This window comes from Staurois parvus, unplaced genomic scaffold (genome assembly GCF_062004578.1).
Source record: "Staurois parvus isolate SC_StPar_1 unplaced genomic scaffold, SC_StPar_1.0 ptg000414l, whole genome shotgun sequence".
NCBI classification, from domain to species: domain Eukaryota; kingdom Metazoa; phylum Chordata; class Amphibia; order Anura; family Ranidae; genus Staurois; species Staurois parvus.
The window spans coordinates 9,425,428-9,445,077 of NW_028318210.1; the positions used below are offsets into that span (position 1 = coordinate 9,425,428).

Genomic DNA, 19,650 nt, shown 5'->3' on the forward strand with positions numbered 1-19,650 from the left:
AGAATTAGTGCACTAAGTAAGCAGAGGACACGCTTTGACTTGTTTAAACTCATCAGGACAATTTTCCCTCTTGCCGGACCATAGGAGAACAAGAAGCTCTTGGACTCTGAGCAAAGAAACAGTCCCAAATCAACAACACAGGAGCAGATGGTCAAAGAGATTAAAGCAGCAACAGTCACAAGGATCTCACACTCTGGCCTATACTCACAATATCCCCATGTACTTGGATACCTCTGTCCAATACCAGCCAGACACTTCTTCTGTGAAACCTCCAGGCCAGATCCTGAGAAACTAGGCCCTCTAGCTCTTCCTGAGCTGGGACCTCAATGAACTCCTGCAGGCTTCAGCTACTCTGCCCAGAAGGGCAGTAGCCCTTCAGCCTGGGGTCTTCCCCTCCTCCTGGAAAAGAACCCTGCTGCTCCAGGCCCCAGACTATTTATGCACCCCACAGCCAACTACTGGGCATCCTCTCCTCCAGGGATTGGCTGAGACCACATGAATATTCAGGCCCAGGGTCTGCTTCTTTCAATCCACTACATTCTACAACCTACTAGAAGGCAGGGGGAGCAGCTGAGCCTGCAGACAGTGAGACCTAGAACAACCAAAACAATCTCACACTGCTAAAATGATTACAGAGGAGCCAAGGAACTAAATTTACCTACACCTCCCTAACAACCGATTCTAGGAGGGTGCAATATAAGAATACACATGCCTCTTGTACTCATATTTAGACAATATTTGTTATCCTAGAGTTCACCTTTAATGCCCCCCTCCAGCTGCACATACCCCATATCTTCAGTTCCATGACTATCACCGGCAGAAAAGAATTATATGGTTTGAATGAGTATGTGAACCAGTACTGTCATGTGGGGTCAAGGTGCATAAGTCCTCAGTCCTATGTAAGCTCCACCTAGAGGAACTCAAAGGGCTTCCTATCCTCATTTTTGGGGGCTAAATAGTGTGATGGGGAGCAATGTAAAGATGGAGGCCTTAAAGTGAACTTGATGCTTTTCGTGCAAGGTTTGCTTCCAGTTAGGTCACTAAAAGGGGACATCTGATTGGTTGATTAAAATCTTGCACTTTGTTCTTTCCTTTATTTAGTAAGACTGGTGGTAAAAAAAAGAGTAGTTGCTAGTACTGTAGCCGAAGAGGTTAATGACATTAGTCAGGTTGTGACTGCTTTATTTTCAGGTGCCTGAAAACTAATAAGACCTATAACAACATATTTATATCTGTACATATGAACATTATGGGAGCCTACTTTCCCGTGATGCCAGCCCTAATGCACTGGCTAGTATGCAATTTGCTAAGAACTTGCATGGAATTAGCTTTCATCAATTTCATTACCTGGCTATGCAGTTTAGCAACTAAAGGCATGAAATTTTCTACTCTACTGGATAATTTTTTCTTTCTTCTCATTTATGGGGTTTGATACTAAATTTAATATTATGTCTACATCCATTTTTCTTACAGATGGAATTCTTCTTCTGAACACAAGCCAGTTTTTGGAGAGCTGCATTGAGGCCTGGCTGTTGAGTCCTTTGTATTCTGGGAGTTCTGGGACATGTAAGCTGGAATTGATGTTCTACTCTCAGGATGAGTCCACAGATCAGAGATTAAAAGTTAGGATGCTGGACAAGAAATCAAACCTTACCATAGAGCTACCAGCCCTCAGAGAGGAAGAAGTCGGCCAATGGTGAGTCTGTTAAGATAGATCACTGCCATACATATCTTGGCAATATAATTTTTGTAAGGTGTTTTGATATTTACCTCATTTAGTGTGAACTTATTGGCTGTATTCTCATATTTCTGCCAAAATGGCTAACGTCAATGTTCAGGGATGGCTTTGCATTCTTGGAAACTGATAGTTGTGTTCAAAATAATAGCAGTCAGACATCACTAACCTGATCAATCACTGTTTTTGGTAGAAATGATATTTCTACATGGCAAATAATTTACTAGCAGGTGTAGTAGAGTTATAGAAATCCAATAGACCCAACAGTCATGACATGCATGCTGCTGATTCTGTGTAATTGAATCACTAATTGAAAGGGGCATGTTCAAAATAATAGCAGTGTGGAGTTCTATTAGTGAGGTCATTCATTCTTTGAAAAACAGGTGGCAATTATTGCCCTTATTTAAGGAAGGAAGGCAGCAAATGTTGTACATGCTGGTTACAGTGCATTTCTCTCTGAAATTCTGAGGAAAATGGGTCGTTTCAGACATTGTTCAGAAGAACAGCGTACCTTGATTAAAAAGTTGATTGGAGAGGGGAAAACATATAAAGAAGTGCAGAAAATGATAGGCTGCTCAGCTAAAATGATCGCAAATGCTTTAAAATGGCAACCAAAACCTGAAAGACGTGGAAGAAAGCGAAAAACTACCATTCGAATGGATAGAAGAATAGCCAAAATGGCAAGGACTCAGCCAACAATCAGCTCCAGGAAGATCAAAGAAGGTGTAAAGTTCCCTGTGAGTACTGTTACAATTAGAAGACGCCTATGTGAAACCAAGCTATCTGCAAGAAGCCCCCGCAAAGTCCCACTGTTGAAAAAAAGACATATGCTGAAGAGGTTACAATTTGCCAAAGAGCACATTGACTGGCCTAAAGACAAATGGCGCAACATTTTGTGGACTGATGAAAGTAAGATTGTTCTTTTTGGGTCTAGTGGCCGAAGACAGTTTGTCAGACGACCCCCAAACACTGAATTCAAGCCACAGAACACTGTGAAGACAGTGAAGCATGGTTGCGCAAGCATCATGATATGGGGATGTTTCTCATACTACAGTGTTGGGCCTATTTATCGCATACCAGGGATCATGGATCAGTTTGAATACATCAGAATACTTGAAGAAGTTATTAATCGAATAGAAAACTTGTGGGGTGACATCAAAAATGCAGTTTCTGAGGCAAAACCAAGAAATAGAGAAGAACTGTGAAATTTAGTCCAATCATCCTGGGCTGGAATACCTGTTCACAGGTGCCAGAAGTTGGTTGACTCCATGCAACACAGATGTACAGCAGTTCTCAGAAACAGTGCTTATACAACGAAATATTAATTGATTCAAAGGAAAGCAAAATCTTCAAACATTTTTCAGTTTATATAGTGAATGTTTGAGTTTGTAAAGAAGAATACAAACACTGCTATTTTTTTGAACAGTCTAATATTCACTTTTCTTCAATTTTTTTAGAGTAACAACACAAATGTGATACATTTTTCTTCAAGTTTTGATTTGGAATAGAATGTGTAGTGTTCACAATGCATTTGTGTGTATGGAAATAAAAGCTATTAGAAGGATTTTGAGCTTCATTCACTTTTTTCAACACACTGCTATTATTTTGAACACAACTGTATGTATAGATATTGCATACCCTTTCAATTTACAATATGGTTACCTCAGCTATGTGTATGAGAGAGAGGGGCATGTCAAATATGACTGTTTTATATTATTGCTAAAGTAAACCTGTCACTTTGCTCATTCAAAGTTACGGGTTCACCTGATAGCCCACTCCCGTCGTTTTGTAAACCTTTTCACTATTATACTGGCCTGTCTGCTAGCAAGAACCCTTAGTTCTCAGAAGATCAGTGTCTGTAGAAACATGTGACTCCTCCCCTTCTACCCATGATAAAGTGCCTAGGCCCAGGAATTGTCACATGGAGGTAAGGGGAGGTCCCTAGCCCTGTGTAAGTTCCAAAAAAAAAAAAAAAAAAAAGGTCATGCAAACTACTGGTAACACTTAGCTTACGCTAGACTTCTTTGGCTTCCCCAATTCTCTGAGAGCATGGGGAAGCTAAATATCAGTAAAAAAGGTGTTGGGCTATCAAGAGAACCTGTTAATTTGCCCAGAATGGGTAAGTGATGGGTTAATTTAAACTAGGATTTAATTAGACTTTTTTTGATAATGTTCAGTATTGATTAAAAGAACACATATAAGCATACAGTTCAGCATAGAGTACAATTTGATATCATTACCTTGACTATAACAACTCCCTCCTCATTGACCTATCTAATCGCAGGTTATCCCCTGTTCAGTCTAGCATGAATGCTGCTGCTAGCTAAGAATAACATATAAAGCCATTTACAACTCCGCCCCAAATGACATCACCGAGATTGTCTCCAAATACCACCCAAACAATCCTCTCCGCTCTTCCCAAGACCTCCTGCTCTCTAGCTCCCTTGTCTCCTCCTCTCATGTTCGTCTCCAGGACTTCTCCAGAGCCTCCAACCTCCAGCATCCTTTAGAACTCTCTACCTCAATCTGTCCAACTATCTCCTACTCTGTCCACTTTTAGGCGATCCCTAAAAACCTATCTCTTCAGGGAAGCCTATCCTGCCATCAGCTAATAACCGAATCTTCTATTTCTCCCATCAGTTCATCCCCCACAGTTATTACCTTTTGTACCACTGGCCCTTCCCTATTAGATTGTAAACTCCCAGAAGCACTTCTGAGGGCCTTCCTAACCCTCTTGTATTGAACTGTATCATTGCTATATTGTGTCCCTTTTTATTGTACAGCGTTAAGCAAACTGTTGGCGCTATATAAATCCTGTATAATAATATTAATGTATCTTTAGTGAAGGCATATATAGATTTATTATATGGAACACTCTTTTAACAAGGTCATGCAAACTACTGGTGACCAATTATACATACGTGTCAATGTATCTGGTATAGTGTTACAGTATAATATAATATTTCTATTTGATTATTTACTGTATTCTATCTATGTAAAATGACCATTTTCAGATGCCTGAGATTTGAACAAATATGAAGACTCTTCTGAGCAATGCAAAGAGCAGCTGTTAAGTGGAAATGTGCATTGTCCTAAGCAACCAATCAAAAGCCTTGTCTCATTTCATATCAGAACTGCAGACACAACAGCTGGAACTGATTGGTTGCTGTGGGCACTAATAATTTATTGCACTTTGACACAGCCTTTGTGTTCAAAATTCTATTTTAGCAGTTGTTGGCCAGGGCGAATGACTGAAATACAGATAATGATTAAACTGAAATGCTACAAATCAGTATGAAACTATAGTACAGGAAACATTATATTTAGGGAAATATAATCAAAATCTTTTCTCACTAAAAATATGCCATAGCTTTCCTTTAAATATGCTCTGTTACAATAATCTCCTGATATGTCAACCTGGTCATCTACATATCTTTTACATAAACGAATTTGTAATTTGCTTAGTGGCCCTTTAAAATTGTAAGGACAGAGGAAACCTACGTAAGTAGTAAATACCTCCAAACTGACAGGTACTGTTTGTCTGCTATGACCTATTAGGCATCCTGATATAGAACATGCTGAAATATGCTCAATCCATTCACAAGTAGAATAACGTTCAGAGCTTCGCATTGAGCCAGTAGAAAATCAATAGCAAGGTATTGCAGGACATTTCCTTCTCTATTTTGAGCATTATTGCTGCAGTGTGATCTGTCTTGGCTGCTTATATAAGGGACAAAGCTTGTGATTCCATTAATAAAATTGAATTGGCTCGAGGAGTCTGCCTGGGACCATTGACTGCAGTGCAGGCTCTGTGCTGCATAGGCTTTTATCTACGTGCAATATTATTTGGCATCTGAGAACAGTTTGATCAAAACAGTTGAACAACTGTGTCAGTATGATGTAATTTCTTGCTCACTCAATGGCTTTCATTTGCAATGGTGGTGGTCAGTTTGTAATGTCATAAGTGGATGTTCATTATCAATATACATAGAACAGCAGCTGTACAGTCATCATGCTGCATTTTGGATGACTAAAAAACTTTCAACTTGGGAGGAGCCCTCCAGGATCAACAAGGGGCAATGTTTATATTTTTAGGTTATGGATGTCTAGAGGTTTCCTGAAGCTACAAACAGGGTTTTATTGAACTTGTCCTGTAGTGTCTGTTAGGTGGGGAGCATGTCCAATTACACCATGTTGTGTGCAGGGTCTGTGCGTCCATGCACTAGGGGTATCTTTGCCCAAAAGCATGCTCACCAATGCCTGGGACTAGGAGGGAGTTGCAATCATGTAGTAATGAAGCCGAGTTTCTTTATGAAGTGGTGTCCCATAGCTCTACACACAGTGACTTGTATGTGTTGCTTGTTACTTCCACCAGCCTGCGTACCTCTGTTACCTCACTCCCAGTAACAGAATAAGATCCCGCTGGACACACAGCACTGAACTCATGCGTGTCCTGAATCAATGCTTCCTCTTCCGTACCATACAGCTAGGGTGAAGGCCTCCATAAGGCTGGTTTGCTCCCAGTTTCTATGGTAGGTGGACCACTAGGGAGGGAGCCTAAATAGCGACACCCTTGCTACCGAAGGATACCTCACCTTACCCAGGTGCCATGCCGCGGCTTGTTGCTTTGTGTCTTGAACATTTACTTAGTTATCCTTAGCAATGCTCTTGCTCTTCCTTAGCATACTGCATTGACACTGTAGTGTGATGTTATTAATACCCCTTTAGTGCTTTACAGGCCCAGGTTCTTTTGAAGCACCAGCCCCAATAGGCACCACTTTAAGTTACTTTAGACCAGGCTCGAGGACAAAGTTTCAGATTCATTCAATACTCCTGACTAACTAATATATGGCACGGGCACACCTTACCAGGTGTTAGTCCACAGTGGTAGAGGCCATACGTGGTGGGACCTCGGTACCCTTGATGGTAGAATGACACATGATTCCTCTTTGGCTTTCTCGAGATGTCACAGGTAAAGCAGCACATAATGCTCCAGAACTCAGTGGAGGCTGTACTAGGAACTCAGCCTTCCCCCAATTTATATCACAGGTGATCCCTCAGTGATCGGACAAGGATAGTCATATGACTTGATGACTCTTCCCCCTTCTTTTTTTATTCTTCGATTTCAGTGATCTCTGAAACAAGCAAAATGCTAAGCACATTTTTTAAAACACAAAACTGGGCCTAATTAATGTGAAATTTTTCTTGCCTGCTTTACAAAAGAATTAATAAATAAGTAGCAATAAAGCAAAAGTTAAAATCATTATCATATATGCCCTATGTAAATCTAAAAATGACAAAAAAATAATAATGCAGCACCAAATACAAATAAAAATGAGGTTCACCATTTGCTCTTTTGTAAGGAGGTCACTGGTAAACATGACTCTGTGGGATAAAGAGGTCCCTGCAACCACAGGAACCTGTGAAGTAAAGGATTTCCTGCAAACACAGAAATCCATTTCATGGTGATTATATCCATATGAAGCCCCAAGGACTGGGTAAGAGTTACATCAAGGTGAAAAGGGCAAAGGAAATGTTGACTGCCAAGTGGGCAGAGGAGCAAGTGCTGGCTCAGATGAGTACAGCTCATATCTTCCTATATGCCAGTGTTTCTCAACTCCAGTCCTCATGGACCCCCAACAGGTCATGTTTTCAGGATTTCCCTCAGATGAAACAGCTGTGGTAATTACTAAGGCAGTGAAACTGATCAAATCACCTGTGCAAAATAATGGAAATCCTGAAAACATGACCTGTTGGGGGTCCATGAGGACTGGAGTTGAGAAACACTGCTATATGCAGAATGTGCATCCATAACAACAACGCTAATATATCTGTCCATTTTGTAGAGAGTATCACATACTTTGCTTGTTGACCTGACGGCAGAGGGAGGCCTCTCGTACAGCTCTGGCTCGAGGGCCACTGAAGGTGAAACAGCAACCACAAGAGCATGGCGGGGTATGAGTGCCTGGTCAGTCCTGTAGTCTATGCAGGAATCGCTGGCACTTTGCTGGCAGATGAACATGGTAGCAGAGTGGGCTGGCAGCAGGATGCACAGATGAGCAGGTGGATAGCAGGCGGCTAGCAGTAGGCAGACGTCACGGCTGGACAGGCTGGTGGCAGAGCAGGCTGGCAGCGGACTGACCTCACAGCTGGACAAGCTGGCAGTGGAGCAGGCTGGTAGTAGGCAGACATCACGGCTGGACAGGTCGGTAGCAGAGCAGGCTGGCAGTGGACTGACCTCACAGCTGGACAAGCTGGCAGTGGAGCAGGCTGGGGGCAGGCAGACGTCACGGCTGCACAGGTTGGTAGCAAAGCAGGCTAGCAAGCTGTATGCAGGGTCAGACAGGCCGAGTCAGTAACAGATGAGCGAATCAGGCATAAACAGCAGGCAGAAGAGTAGTTGGGTAACAGGCAGGGGCGGACTGACAACTCATGGGGCCCCCGGGCAATAGGGGATCATGGGGCCCCTGTGTCCTTGCTCAAACTCAAAAAAGCCTATGAAAAAGGTACCAGGGGCATCTCATGGGGCCCCCTACTAACCCCTGGCCCTCGGGCAGTGCCCGAGTTTCCAAATGGTCAGCCCGCCCCTGATAACAGATCAAGGTCAGTAGTGGCGGGGGCAGATCAAGCAGATACAGAAGGCAGAGGCGGAGTCCAAGAAGCAAGCCGAGGGCAATCACAGGTATCACTCACAGGAACAGGCACAGGAATATGGGGGGGGGAGCTGCAGATCAGACAGCACAGGCTAATAGGCTGCTGGGTTTAAATGGTCCCATTGGCGCCAACATTAGCAGCGGGCAGTCATGGGTGCGTGCATACGGTGCACAACAGAGCGGGCCCTCGCACATCTGCGTGTGCCCTGCCGTGTATGTCCGCACTATGGCAAGTATCTTCCTGCCAGAGAGACCTTTTTATCCTTTACTTATAAAGTATTCGAATAATAGCACATAGGAATGTGTTACTAAATAATTATACTTACACGGAACACTATTTTATAGCAGATGTACGTTGTTTAATATTATATAAATTATTTTCCAATACTATGGCAAACTTACTCTTTGATATTATTTATGGAAACTTTTCCAATAATTAAAAGAGCTGTCTACGTGCAAGTGAATTATATTACCTTCCATGTGCATGCATCCGAGATAATATAATACATTTTCTAAATTGCTTCCATTGACATGCTTCTCTGGAATCACTGGCCTTCCATTTTCCTGGAAGAGCTGATGGATCAAATGAAATATGCTGTAGGTCACAAAAATAGACAAATACAATCTGCCTAAAGTAATAAGACATAAACAATGGTACTCTTTTATGACTTTATTGAATGCATTGTTTCTACATTCACAGTTTAGGAGAAAGGTTAGGGAAAGAATATGAAACCTTGTAACTGATGGAAACTTCTTTAAAAGCAATGCCTCAACCTCCACCGAATGCTTACAGATGCTGCTGACTGGATATACACAGTGGTCAGAAGGAAATACAGATGAGTCCCCATTTAAAAAAAGTTTGATATTCTGGGTTTACTCTGTGGAAACAGTTTTCTTTGGGTCATGCTTTAACACCTCAATTGGGCTGAAGCCTGGATTTTGACTTGACCATTGTAGAATACACCTTTTCTTACTATACAATTTGGTTGTTGTTTTACTGCGCGGTTTCAGGTTATTTTCTTGTTGCATTATCCAACATCTACTTCAGGTGATGTAACGCAACCCTGATATTTTCCTATTTTTCTTAGAAAATATTTTATATAAATTGTTCCATCTCTTATAGCAAGCTGTCCAGGCCTGGATATAGCAAAGCAGCCCCAAACCATGATACTCTCTGCACCATGCTTCACGGTTGGTGTAGTGTTTTAGCATTTGGTCATTTTTCTTCATAAGATTTTATATTTCTTTTTCACCTCCTCAAGCCCAATTCTAGGTCACAGCATTACTATATTTGCTCTGTTTTGTAGACAGCTTGTCTTAACCCCTTCCCACTGACATTACGCATATATGTGGCCTCACTGAACTGGGCCTTACTCCATGAGGTCACATGCAAGAATATCTGTCGTTGTGCTGGGAGCACTGCACACATCGTACTCCCAGCAAAGAGACCAGGCTCCCACCAGGAGCCCCGGGTCCCGTACTAACGATCAGGACCCGGGACTGCCAGTTCAGGGTCACCTGATTTATGTGATAGCCCCTGATTGGCTATCAGTGTTCTGTCACTGCGCACCCTGCCCCTGTGTTTTCTTTATCTCTGAATGGAGAGAGAGATACATTGTATCTCCCACTCCTTGCAGGGAGAAAGATGTACAAAAACAAAAGTGTGTAAAATAAATAAATAATAGTTAGATCAATGTTTGATCTAGGTCAGTGCCAGGGTTAGTGTTTGGGTCAAGTAAGGGTCAAGTAAGGGTCAATGGTCAGGGTCAAAGTTCGGGGCCAAAAGGTCATGTACAGTATTTTTTGGGTAAGATATTTTTAAAAAAAACATTTTAAACTAGTATTATTGTCAGTTACAGTGGGCTCCATTCACAGAAGCAGATTGCATGTGGTATTTAGGTGTCCGGACACATTTTGCCTAAATATCGCATGTAATCCTAAAACTGTTAATTCACTATATCGTTTTGCAGTATTATTTTGAGTAGTTTCTGCCTTTTTGGATCAGTTTTCTCAATAGTAGTGCATAGAAGCCTAAATAAGGAAATCATTGGGGTTTATTTACTTAAAGGATAACTAAAGGAATTGTCTTTTACTTTTGGATAGAGTAGAGGTGAATTTGAACATCTGTCAGGTTTTTATTGCTGTCTGTGTCCCCGTTTGGAAGATTCACCCTCTCTATTTGTCCTGTTACTATTATCATTGAAAGTGAAAGTAAAAAAAATCCCAAATCTTGGGTTGTCCCCAGAAAAGCAATAGAGGGGACATCTTCCAATGGGGACAAAGGTGGCAAAAAAAAAAAAAAAACTGACAGGTGTTATAATACTCTCTAACAGGAGTAAGTAATTAGTGGGCAAAGTTAAAGCGGAGGTCCAGTCGCAATTAAAAAAAATAAAAGTCAGTAGCTACAAAAACTGTTGCTGCTGACTTTTAAAAAATGGACACTCACCTGTCCCTCGATCCCGCAGTGTCCTTGGGGTTGACCGACTGTCCTGTCTCCTCGGCGCTGACATCTTCAGCGTGGGCACCTGGCTGTGACAGCTTGAGGCTTCAATGCAAGTGTATAATCCAAACGCACACGTTCCTGCGTTAAAAATGGCTGTGTGTATAGGTGGGTGCTGCAGTGACCGTCGGCTGGAACCGAACAAAATCAGCAAGGAAAAAATGTCAGCAGCACACCGAGGATCACCAATAAGGGTCCAAAGGTTTTAATAAACGATCACATAGTTACAGCAAGGCAACGTTTCGGAGTCTCGCAGGACCCCTTCATCAGGCATGTGACCAATTGGGAGTGGGGGGGACAAAGCCTTAAAGTGGAACGTCCCCTTTTGCGTGGAGCTCCGCTTTAAAGTCTACCATCCTGGAGGCAACTAGATTATATGTCAAGCAAGTTAGTAAGAAAAAATAGAAGAGAAAAACAGTATGGTTCACTAAAGAGATAAGTAGGATAGTAAAGGAGAAAAATCGGCATGTAGGATATTCAAGGAAACAGGAGCTGTAGCTGACAGAGAAGAGTATAAGAATAAACAAAAGGAGGCCAAACGCATTGTCAGTGCTACCAAAGCACAAAAAGAGGAGGAAATGGCTAAATTTGTTAAGAAAGGAGATAAAACCTTATGTTAAGGAGACCTGGATGTAGCAAACCACTTAAACAATTATTTGTTCAGTCTTCTCAGAAATAAATTGTACTAACAATAATAAGTTGGGAAATCATATTGTTTCTAGTAATGATGGTTCATTTTTAGGATTTATGGAGACAGAGGTAGCAGAGGAACTGGCTCGATTAAATATTAACCACTTGAGCTCCTGAGGATTTACCCCCCTTAATGACCAGGCCTCTTTTTGCTACTCGGCGCTGCACTTATTCAACTGATAATTGCGCGGTCATGCAATGCTGCATCCAAACAAAATTTACGTCCTTTTTTTCACACAAATAGAGCTTTCTTTCGGTGTAATTTGATCACCTGTGCGCTTTTTATTTTTCACGCTATAAACAAAAAAAGGCCAAAAATTTTGACGAAAAACAATATTTTTTACTTTCAGCTATAAAAAATATATAGTAAACTCAACGTTGGTTATAAATTTAGGCCAAAATGTATTCTGCTACATGTTTTTGGTAAAAAAAATCCCAATAAGTGTATATTGATTGCTTTGTGTGGAAGTTATAGCGTCTACAAACTATGGTATAGATACTGCAATTTACGCCATTTTTCTGCTATACAGCGCTGCGCTAGTTTAACGCACAATTGCGCGGTCATGCAATATGGTACATAAATGAAATTTACATCCTTTTTTTTCCCACAAATTGAGCTTTCTTTTGGTTGTATTTGATCGCCTGTGCGGTTTTTATTTTTTGCGCTATAAAAAAAAAAAGGCTGACAATTTTTAGGAAAAAAAAACAATATTTTGGACTATTTGCTATAAAACATGTCCAGTAAAAAAAATGCAAAAATCAAATTTAGTCATAAATTTCTGCCAAAATGCATTCTGCGACATGTCTTTGCTAAAAAAAATCCCAATACGTGTAAATTAATTGGTTTACGTGAAAGTTATAGCGTTTACAAATGGCGGGAAAGATACTGGGATTTTTAATTTTTATTTATACTAATAATGGCGCCGATCAGCAAATTATGGCAGCGATCAGGGACTTATGGCAGAGACCAGCGACTTATGGCGGGACTGCGGGACTGCGGCGGACATTTTGACACTGGGGGGGAACTGACTTGGGGTCACTGACATCCCCAGTGACACCAATACAGTGATCAGTGAAAAAAAAACACTGAAACTGTACTAATGTCACTGGGGAGGAAGGGGTTAACATTTTTAGGAGTTTACTGTGTAAGGGGAGTGTTTTACTAGGGGGCGGGGGTGTGTGCTGGACGGGGGGAGAGAGGGGGGAGCTCATCGAGGGAGAGAAGAATTTCTCTCCCTCTTCAGCTTGTCGGGGAACTGTCACAGAGCAGGCTGTGTGTAAACAATGCAGCTCTGCTCTGTGACAGTGATGACAGCTCATCGCGGGAAAACGGCCGGTAAAAACCGGCCGTGACCCGGCGGCTGACACCCGCTGCGGACACCCGCGGGACAGGGAGGGCGGGCGCGCGCCTCACACGCGCCCCCTACCTGTTTTGCGGGGTCCGTTTTAAAACGTCATTTTGCCTACCAGTGCCGCCCTGCCGCCGTACATGTACAGTGGCTGGGCGGCATGCGGTTAATAAAACAATGGGCCCTGACGATATTCATCCAAGAGTTCTAAGAGAACTATAGTTGTTGGACCATTAACTGATCTCTTTAATCAATCTATTGTAACAGGAACAATTCCCCATGACTAGAGGACAGCTATACTCAGACAAAAAAAGTTAACAAAAACATCCCCAAAAAACAAACAAAAAACACCCAAAAAACACCCCCCCCCCAAAAAAAGGAAAAACACTAAATAAAGGGGGCAGACTCGATGGATCACTCAGGATTTTTCTGCCATCACTTTTCTATGTTACTCTGTCCAAAATTAAAATACAGTGTTGCCTATAGTTCTAATTTAAGGCAAATAGACTGTGCAATTTGCAAGTTACTTCAGAACTTAGTAAAGGAGGTAAAGCTTCACTTTACAAAAAATACCCAATCACATGCAAGGAAAAAAAACAGCATTTTTGCTTGAACAGGATTGGATGATGGAAGGCAGCAGAGTTCCCCCTCATTTACTAGCTTTGGAGCAACTTCACTTGTAAAGTGCTTAGTCTATGTGCCTTTAGTATATCAACCCCATTACATGTAGTAAAATATACTTATTTTCTCTTGTCATTTCGCCAGATTTTTAGAGACTTTGTTGTGAATATACAAGCATATACATCATTTTCTGCAAAAAACCTCAATTGTTACAAACATATTACAAAGTACATGGTCTAATTATTAGAACATATATCATGTAGTGGGGATACTTTACTTTTTCACACTTATTTTTAGTGATATCTTCCCACTGACAAGTTCTCACTGACATCATTGATCTTTTCGGCTATCTATAAGAGGGTAGTTCTTCCCACTGACCCACATCACACTAATGTATCATGAGTTGTAGATATAGTAATTTTTAGAAGGGGTTTCCTGAGAATAGAAAAATATTTCAAGGGTTCCTCTATGTTGGAAAGGTTGAGTAAGGCTGCCTGAAAGTGTAACTAAAGGCAAAACTTTCTTTTTCATTTTGGATAGCGTAATGGAGGGTTAGAACCCCTGTCATGTTTTTATTTTTTTATTCTGCCATCTGTGTTCCCATTGAAAGATGTCCCCTCTATTACTTTTCTGGGGACAACCTCAAATTTGGGATTTTGTTTTCATTTCACTAATACCTCTCCACCCTATCTGAAATTAAAAAAAATTCCTTTAGTTGTACATACAAAATATCTTTCTAAATGTTAAATATTGAAAGAAAATAGTATAAATAATCACACACATATATAAATTCCCTTCTTCTACCAAAAAAAATGACAACCTTGTAGAAGAAGGGTATTTATATATGTATGTGATTATTTTATACTATTTTCATACATTATTTGACATTTAGAAAGATATTTTGTATTTACTTAATTTTCACACACACTACAAGGAAATGCAATTATTTTAGTAAATATAAACTGCTAAATACCTTTTCTCATCAGCAGTTTGAGCAGTCTTGTGACTTCTATCAGTGTCCAGCTGAGCACTGGTTAATCTTGTAGGAGGAGTTTTCATTCTGCTCTGACTTTCCTATGAGGCTGCATAACCCCTGACCCTCTGTCTGGATAGTGCTGATTGGCCCTGTGCTGATCACATGCACCCTTCCAAAGAAAAAAAAAAACTCTCTAGCCATCACACTAAACTGAGCATGTGCAGAGTGACTCCTAGAGTTCTGTACTATCAGCAGATGGATTGGGGACAGTAGAAGAAGGGGAGGATCCAGGGGCGGACTGACCATTTGAAAACTCGGGTTGAGGTTTGGGTGTTAGCAGCTTATATATTATTTATCACAAATATAGAAGCGCAGGAGGAACATTATATCTAATTTTAGCACAAGACCTCCTCTGTAACACTAAACTGAAGACCTATAGGGGGCTTTTGAGGTTTTACCTATAGAAAATATAAGGTACTGAACAGGGGCGGACTGACCATTTGGAAACTCGGGCACTGCCCGAGGGCCTGGGGTCAGTAGGGGGCCCCATGAGATGCCCCTGGTACCTTTTTTCATAGTTTGGGTTTGGGCAAGGACACAGGGACCCCATGATCCCCTATTGCCCAGGGGCCCAATGAGTTGTCAGTCCGCCCCTGGGAGGATCAAAGAAGACAGGATCAAACAGCCTTTTTACACAATGCAGAGGATAAATCCCTTAGGTTCAACAGTGAGTATAACAAGCATGCTTTACTACATATACAGACTGATTTTTACTGTTGTAGGTTTAGTAACAGTTTAACCCCTTGCCCTCCTGAGGATTTACCCCCCTTCCTGACCAGGCCTTTTTTTGCATTACGGCATTACTTTAACTGACAATTGCATGGTCATGCAACACTGCACCCAAATGAAATTTACGTCCTTTTTTCCCCTGAATTGAGCGTTCTTTTGGTGGTATTTGATCGCCTGTGCGTATTTTATTTTTTGCACTACATAAAAAAAAAGACTGACAATTTTGAGAAAAAAAACAATATTTTTGACTTTTTGCTATTAAACATGTCCAATAAAAAATTTTAAAAATCTAATTTCGCCATAAATTTAGGCCAAAATGTATTCTGCGACATGTCTTTGCTAAAAAAAATCTCAATACATGTAAATTAATTGGTTTACGTGAAAATGAATGCAAGCTGCAATATGATAAATGTTTACTTTGGGGATTAATACCACTTTATATATTTTCACATCACACACACTCCTAACAGACAGGGATATGCAAAAAGCTCTATTGTTTTCAGCACCAGTTTAATGTTGAGCAAATAGCAAGTAACCATTTTTCCTAGCCTCCTTGGCTCAGCTTTCTTTCATCAAACTGAATTCTACAGCTACCATTTTCACCAGTCCACTAATGTAAATATAATCAAGCTGCACTGTGACATAACAAGAAGAATCTGGGGATTCTCAATTATTCCATGTAATACTGAAGGAAATAATTGTGTAAGGCTATGTACACGCGTCACACATGGCACACACCTAAATAATGCTCTCAGCTGCTTGCTCAAGTCTCTTACTCTCTACTCCTTGGGCTATAACCTTTCACCTTGGTTCACAACCAGGGGCGGACTGACAACTCATGGGGCCCCCGGGCAATAGGGGATCATGGGGCCCCTGTGTCATTGCCCAAACTCAAAAAGCCTATGAAAAAGGTACCAGGGGCATCTCATGGGGCCCCCTACTGACCCCGGGCCCTCGGGCAGTGCCAGAGTTTCCAAATGGTTAGTCCGCCCCTGTTCACAACTGTGAGATTTTTGTGTACATTTTGAAACACTCAAAAACGCATGTGTCATAAAAATACATTGAATCCAGTGAGAACGTTCACATCTGTGTGCTGCACTGGCAAAAATGAGGCATGTTCAATTTTCTGTGCATTTTCATGAGCTGTGATGCCAATAGAATAATGAAAACATGTCAAATGAAAACAGTGTAAAATGCACTACAGTGCATGTTAAAAATGCACAAAAGTGGATGTGAATAGATGTGAACCCAGTCTTAACTTTTATTTACCATAAATAAATAGAAGTTTAGAAGAAAGCTTTTTTTAAAAGTTTTGGATGGATTGGGAAAGTTGTATCTGGAATTTAAACTCAACTGTATCTGAGCACCGCAAATTGAAAATGTTGGTGGTGTGCCAAGATGAGAATTCTGGGCTGAAAACTGAAAATTCAGGATGCACTTGGCCGAAAACCGAAACCGAAATGGACACTTTTTAAAAATGAATATATTTTTCAAACGCAATTTTTTTGTGAAAAAAATACACTATAATGATTAATAAAAAAACACAATATATACCCCAATTTTTTTGTAAAATTTGAAAGATGATGTTACGCTGAGCAAATAGATACCCAACATGTCTTGCTTTAAAATTGCGCACACTTGTGGAATGGCATCAAACTATGGTACTTAAAAATCTCCATGGGTGGCTCTTTAAAAATTTCTTCAGGTTTCCAGTTTAAAGTCACAGAGGAGGTCTAGTGCTAGAATTATTGTTCTTGCTCTGACATTCGTGGCGATACCTCACTTGTGTGGTTTGAACACTGTTTACATATCTGGGCATGGCAAAACTTTTTTTTTTACACTGTCCCTTTAAAAAAAATGTTTTAATCAATTTTATTCCTATTACAAGGAATGCATTCATCCCTTGTGATGGAAATAAGCAGTGACAGGTTCTCTTTATGGAGAGATCTGGGGTCAATAAGTCCCCACATTCTCCTCTACAATGTAAAGCATTAGATCAAAAAAATCATTGATCTAGTGCTTAAAAAAAAAAAAAAAAATAGGCATTGTTGGCAAGGCGTCGGAACTGGAAGTGGAGGCAAGGGCATAGAGATGAGTGGAGGCCATCTTTCCTTCACTTATCTCTATGCCCAGCTCCGGGATCGTTTGATGGTTTCTCAGGTAAGGCTGAGAACCACCAAGCGGCGGCGGCGGGTGGCAGCAATCAGGGGATGGGCAGGCGAGGAGGGGTGGGGTTATTTTTTAATTTTTTATTACATTTAAGAAATGTAATAAAAAGACAATGTTTAAAACAAGTAAATTTAATATACCTTCCTAGCTATTTACTAAAATTAGCAGCATAAGGATTAAAAATAGTTAATTTTGATTGAGAGAGTTTAATTCCGCTTTAAAATAACTCAACACCGCAATAACAAAGCACAGATAATGGAGGCTTAACTGTCATTTCTTTTTTTTTTTTTTTTTCTATGGTTGAACTGGATGGACTTTTGTCTTTTTTCAGCCAAACTAACTATGTAACAAGAAAATATGATAAGGCACATTCAGCCTTCCTTAACATTATCGGCTCACTACAGGAACCTCCTGCTGACTGCAAGAGAGAGGCCTTGGACTCCCAAGGGCCATGTTTCCAAAGTTAGTCAAGAAGCCACCAACAGCCAAGTTGCATGTCAGCTCATAAAAAAATTATTGAAAGTCTGGAGAATTATCACACAAGACTTTCACCTTCTGACAATTTATTATAAAAAACAAAACACCAACTGGTTACTAACTACGGAAATTTTCCCATAAATAATGCTATTTACTATCATGCTAATATATATATATATATATATATATATTTATTATGATGCCTATGTAAAATTCTACATAGACTTTTCATTTCTATTCATCCAGTCTTGAGTTTTCACAACCCTTTTACATTGCACAGCCAGGCAAATTACCCTTTTTAGTAACTCTAACCGTGAGAAAGACAGGTCACTTTGAGATGGGGAAGACACGAGGCATATTGCATGCTTCATGCCGAAAATGGATGTGGTATAAAGGAGCATAGTTAGAGTTTGATCCTGCATACTGTATACGCAGTACTCAGTCTGCTGTCCATGTACCCACAAAAATACTCCATCGTTAATGTGTTATGAGTGAGAGTCTCACATAAACCTAAAGGATAAAACAATGAATCTACACAGAGAGCTAATGTTTTTTTCCTACCTTCCCATATGGAAGAAAAATATATTTGAAATATATTTAAAAAATATTCTTCCCAAATATATTGCCATATATTTGAAATACTACATTTTTGGCCATATTCAATATATTTCAAAATATAGTTCAATAAATACATATTTATATATATATATATATATATATATATCTATAGATATAGATATATATCTATATATCTATAGATATATATACTGCATGTTGAAAAGCGTTTTTATTACAAAGTATATGAAAAATATTTTTTAAAATACATTTCAGATATACTGTATGTCTTTAAAAATACAGATCTACATTTTTGGAATGCATTTACAAATATATGTAAAAATACATGTTAAAATGACTTTTATATGTTCAAAAAAATCTGAATTTTTAAAAATATATATTTTTAAATATATTCTTCAGTTTTCAGCATTGTGGTCGTTTGACTGACAATTACTCAGTTATGCAACTCTACACCAAATCAATGTTATGTTATTTTTTGAGACAGCTGGAACTTTTTTTGGTATTATTTATTAACCACTAGTTTTTTTTAAACATTTTTGAAAAAAATATTGGCTGCACACCTAAATACGCAGGAAACATATACTGACCGATGCAATTATCTTCCCAGTTCCAGCTTCCACCCCAACAAACGAACCATCATACACAGCCAGGCCATTAGATACCACCACATGTGCTTTGGCTCAAAAGATAGAAATACACATCTAGGGCAGGGGTCTCCAAGCTTTCAAAAGAAAGGGCCAGTTTAGTGTCCTTCAGACGTTAGGGGGGCTGGACTGTGCCCAGTGGGAGTAAATAATGCCCAATATTTAGTATTAGGGGGATAAATAGTTGGTGTCAGTGGGAGAATGGTACCCTATTTTTGTTGTCTGTGGATGGAATTATGCCTCATCATTGGTGTCAGTGGAAGAAATAGTGCCCCATCATTGGTGTCAGTAGTAGGAAGAGTGCCCAATTATTGGTGTCAGTGGCAGGAATTATGCCCCATTGTTGGTGTCAGTGGCTGGAATAATACCTTAAGGGCTGGATAAAGGCAAGCAAAGGGCTGCATCCGGCCCCAGGTCTGCAGTTTGGAGACCACTGATCTACGGTAGAAGCAGAATCCATTTCTACAATGC

The 19,650-nt window shown here is 40.2% G+C and overlaps 1 protein-coding gene across 1 annotated transcript in view; it reads left to right on the forward strand.

Annotated features, from left to right (window-relative positions):
* Window positions 1-19,650, forward strand: part of LTK (leukocyte receptor tyrosine kinase) — a 303,135-nt gene that overhangs the window by 182,416 nt on the left and 101,069 nt on the right. The window contains exon 4 of the mRNA XM_089686923.1: window positions 1,474-1,696. Coding sequence (XP_089543049.1) covers window positions 1,474-1,696 — 223 coding nt within the window. The remainder of the gene's footprint in view (window positions 1-1,473; window positions 1,697-19,650) is intronic.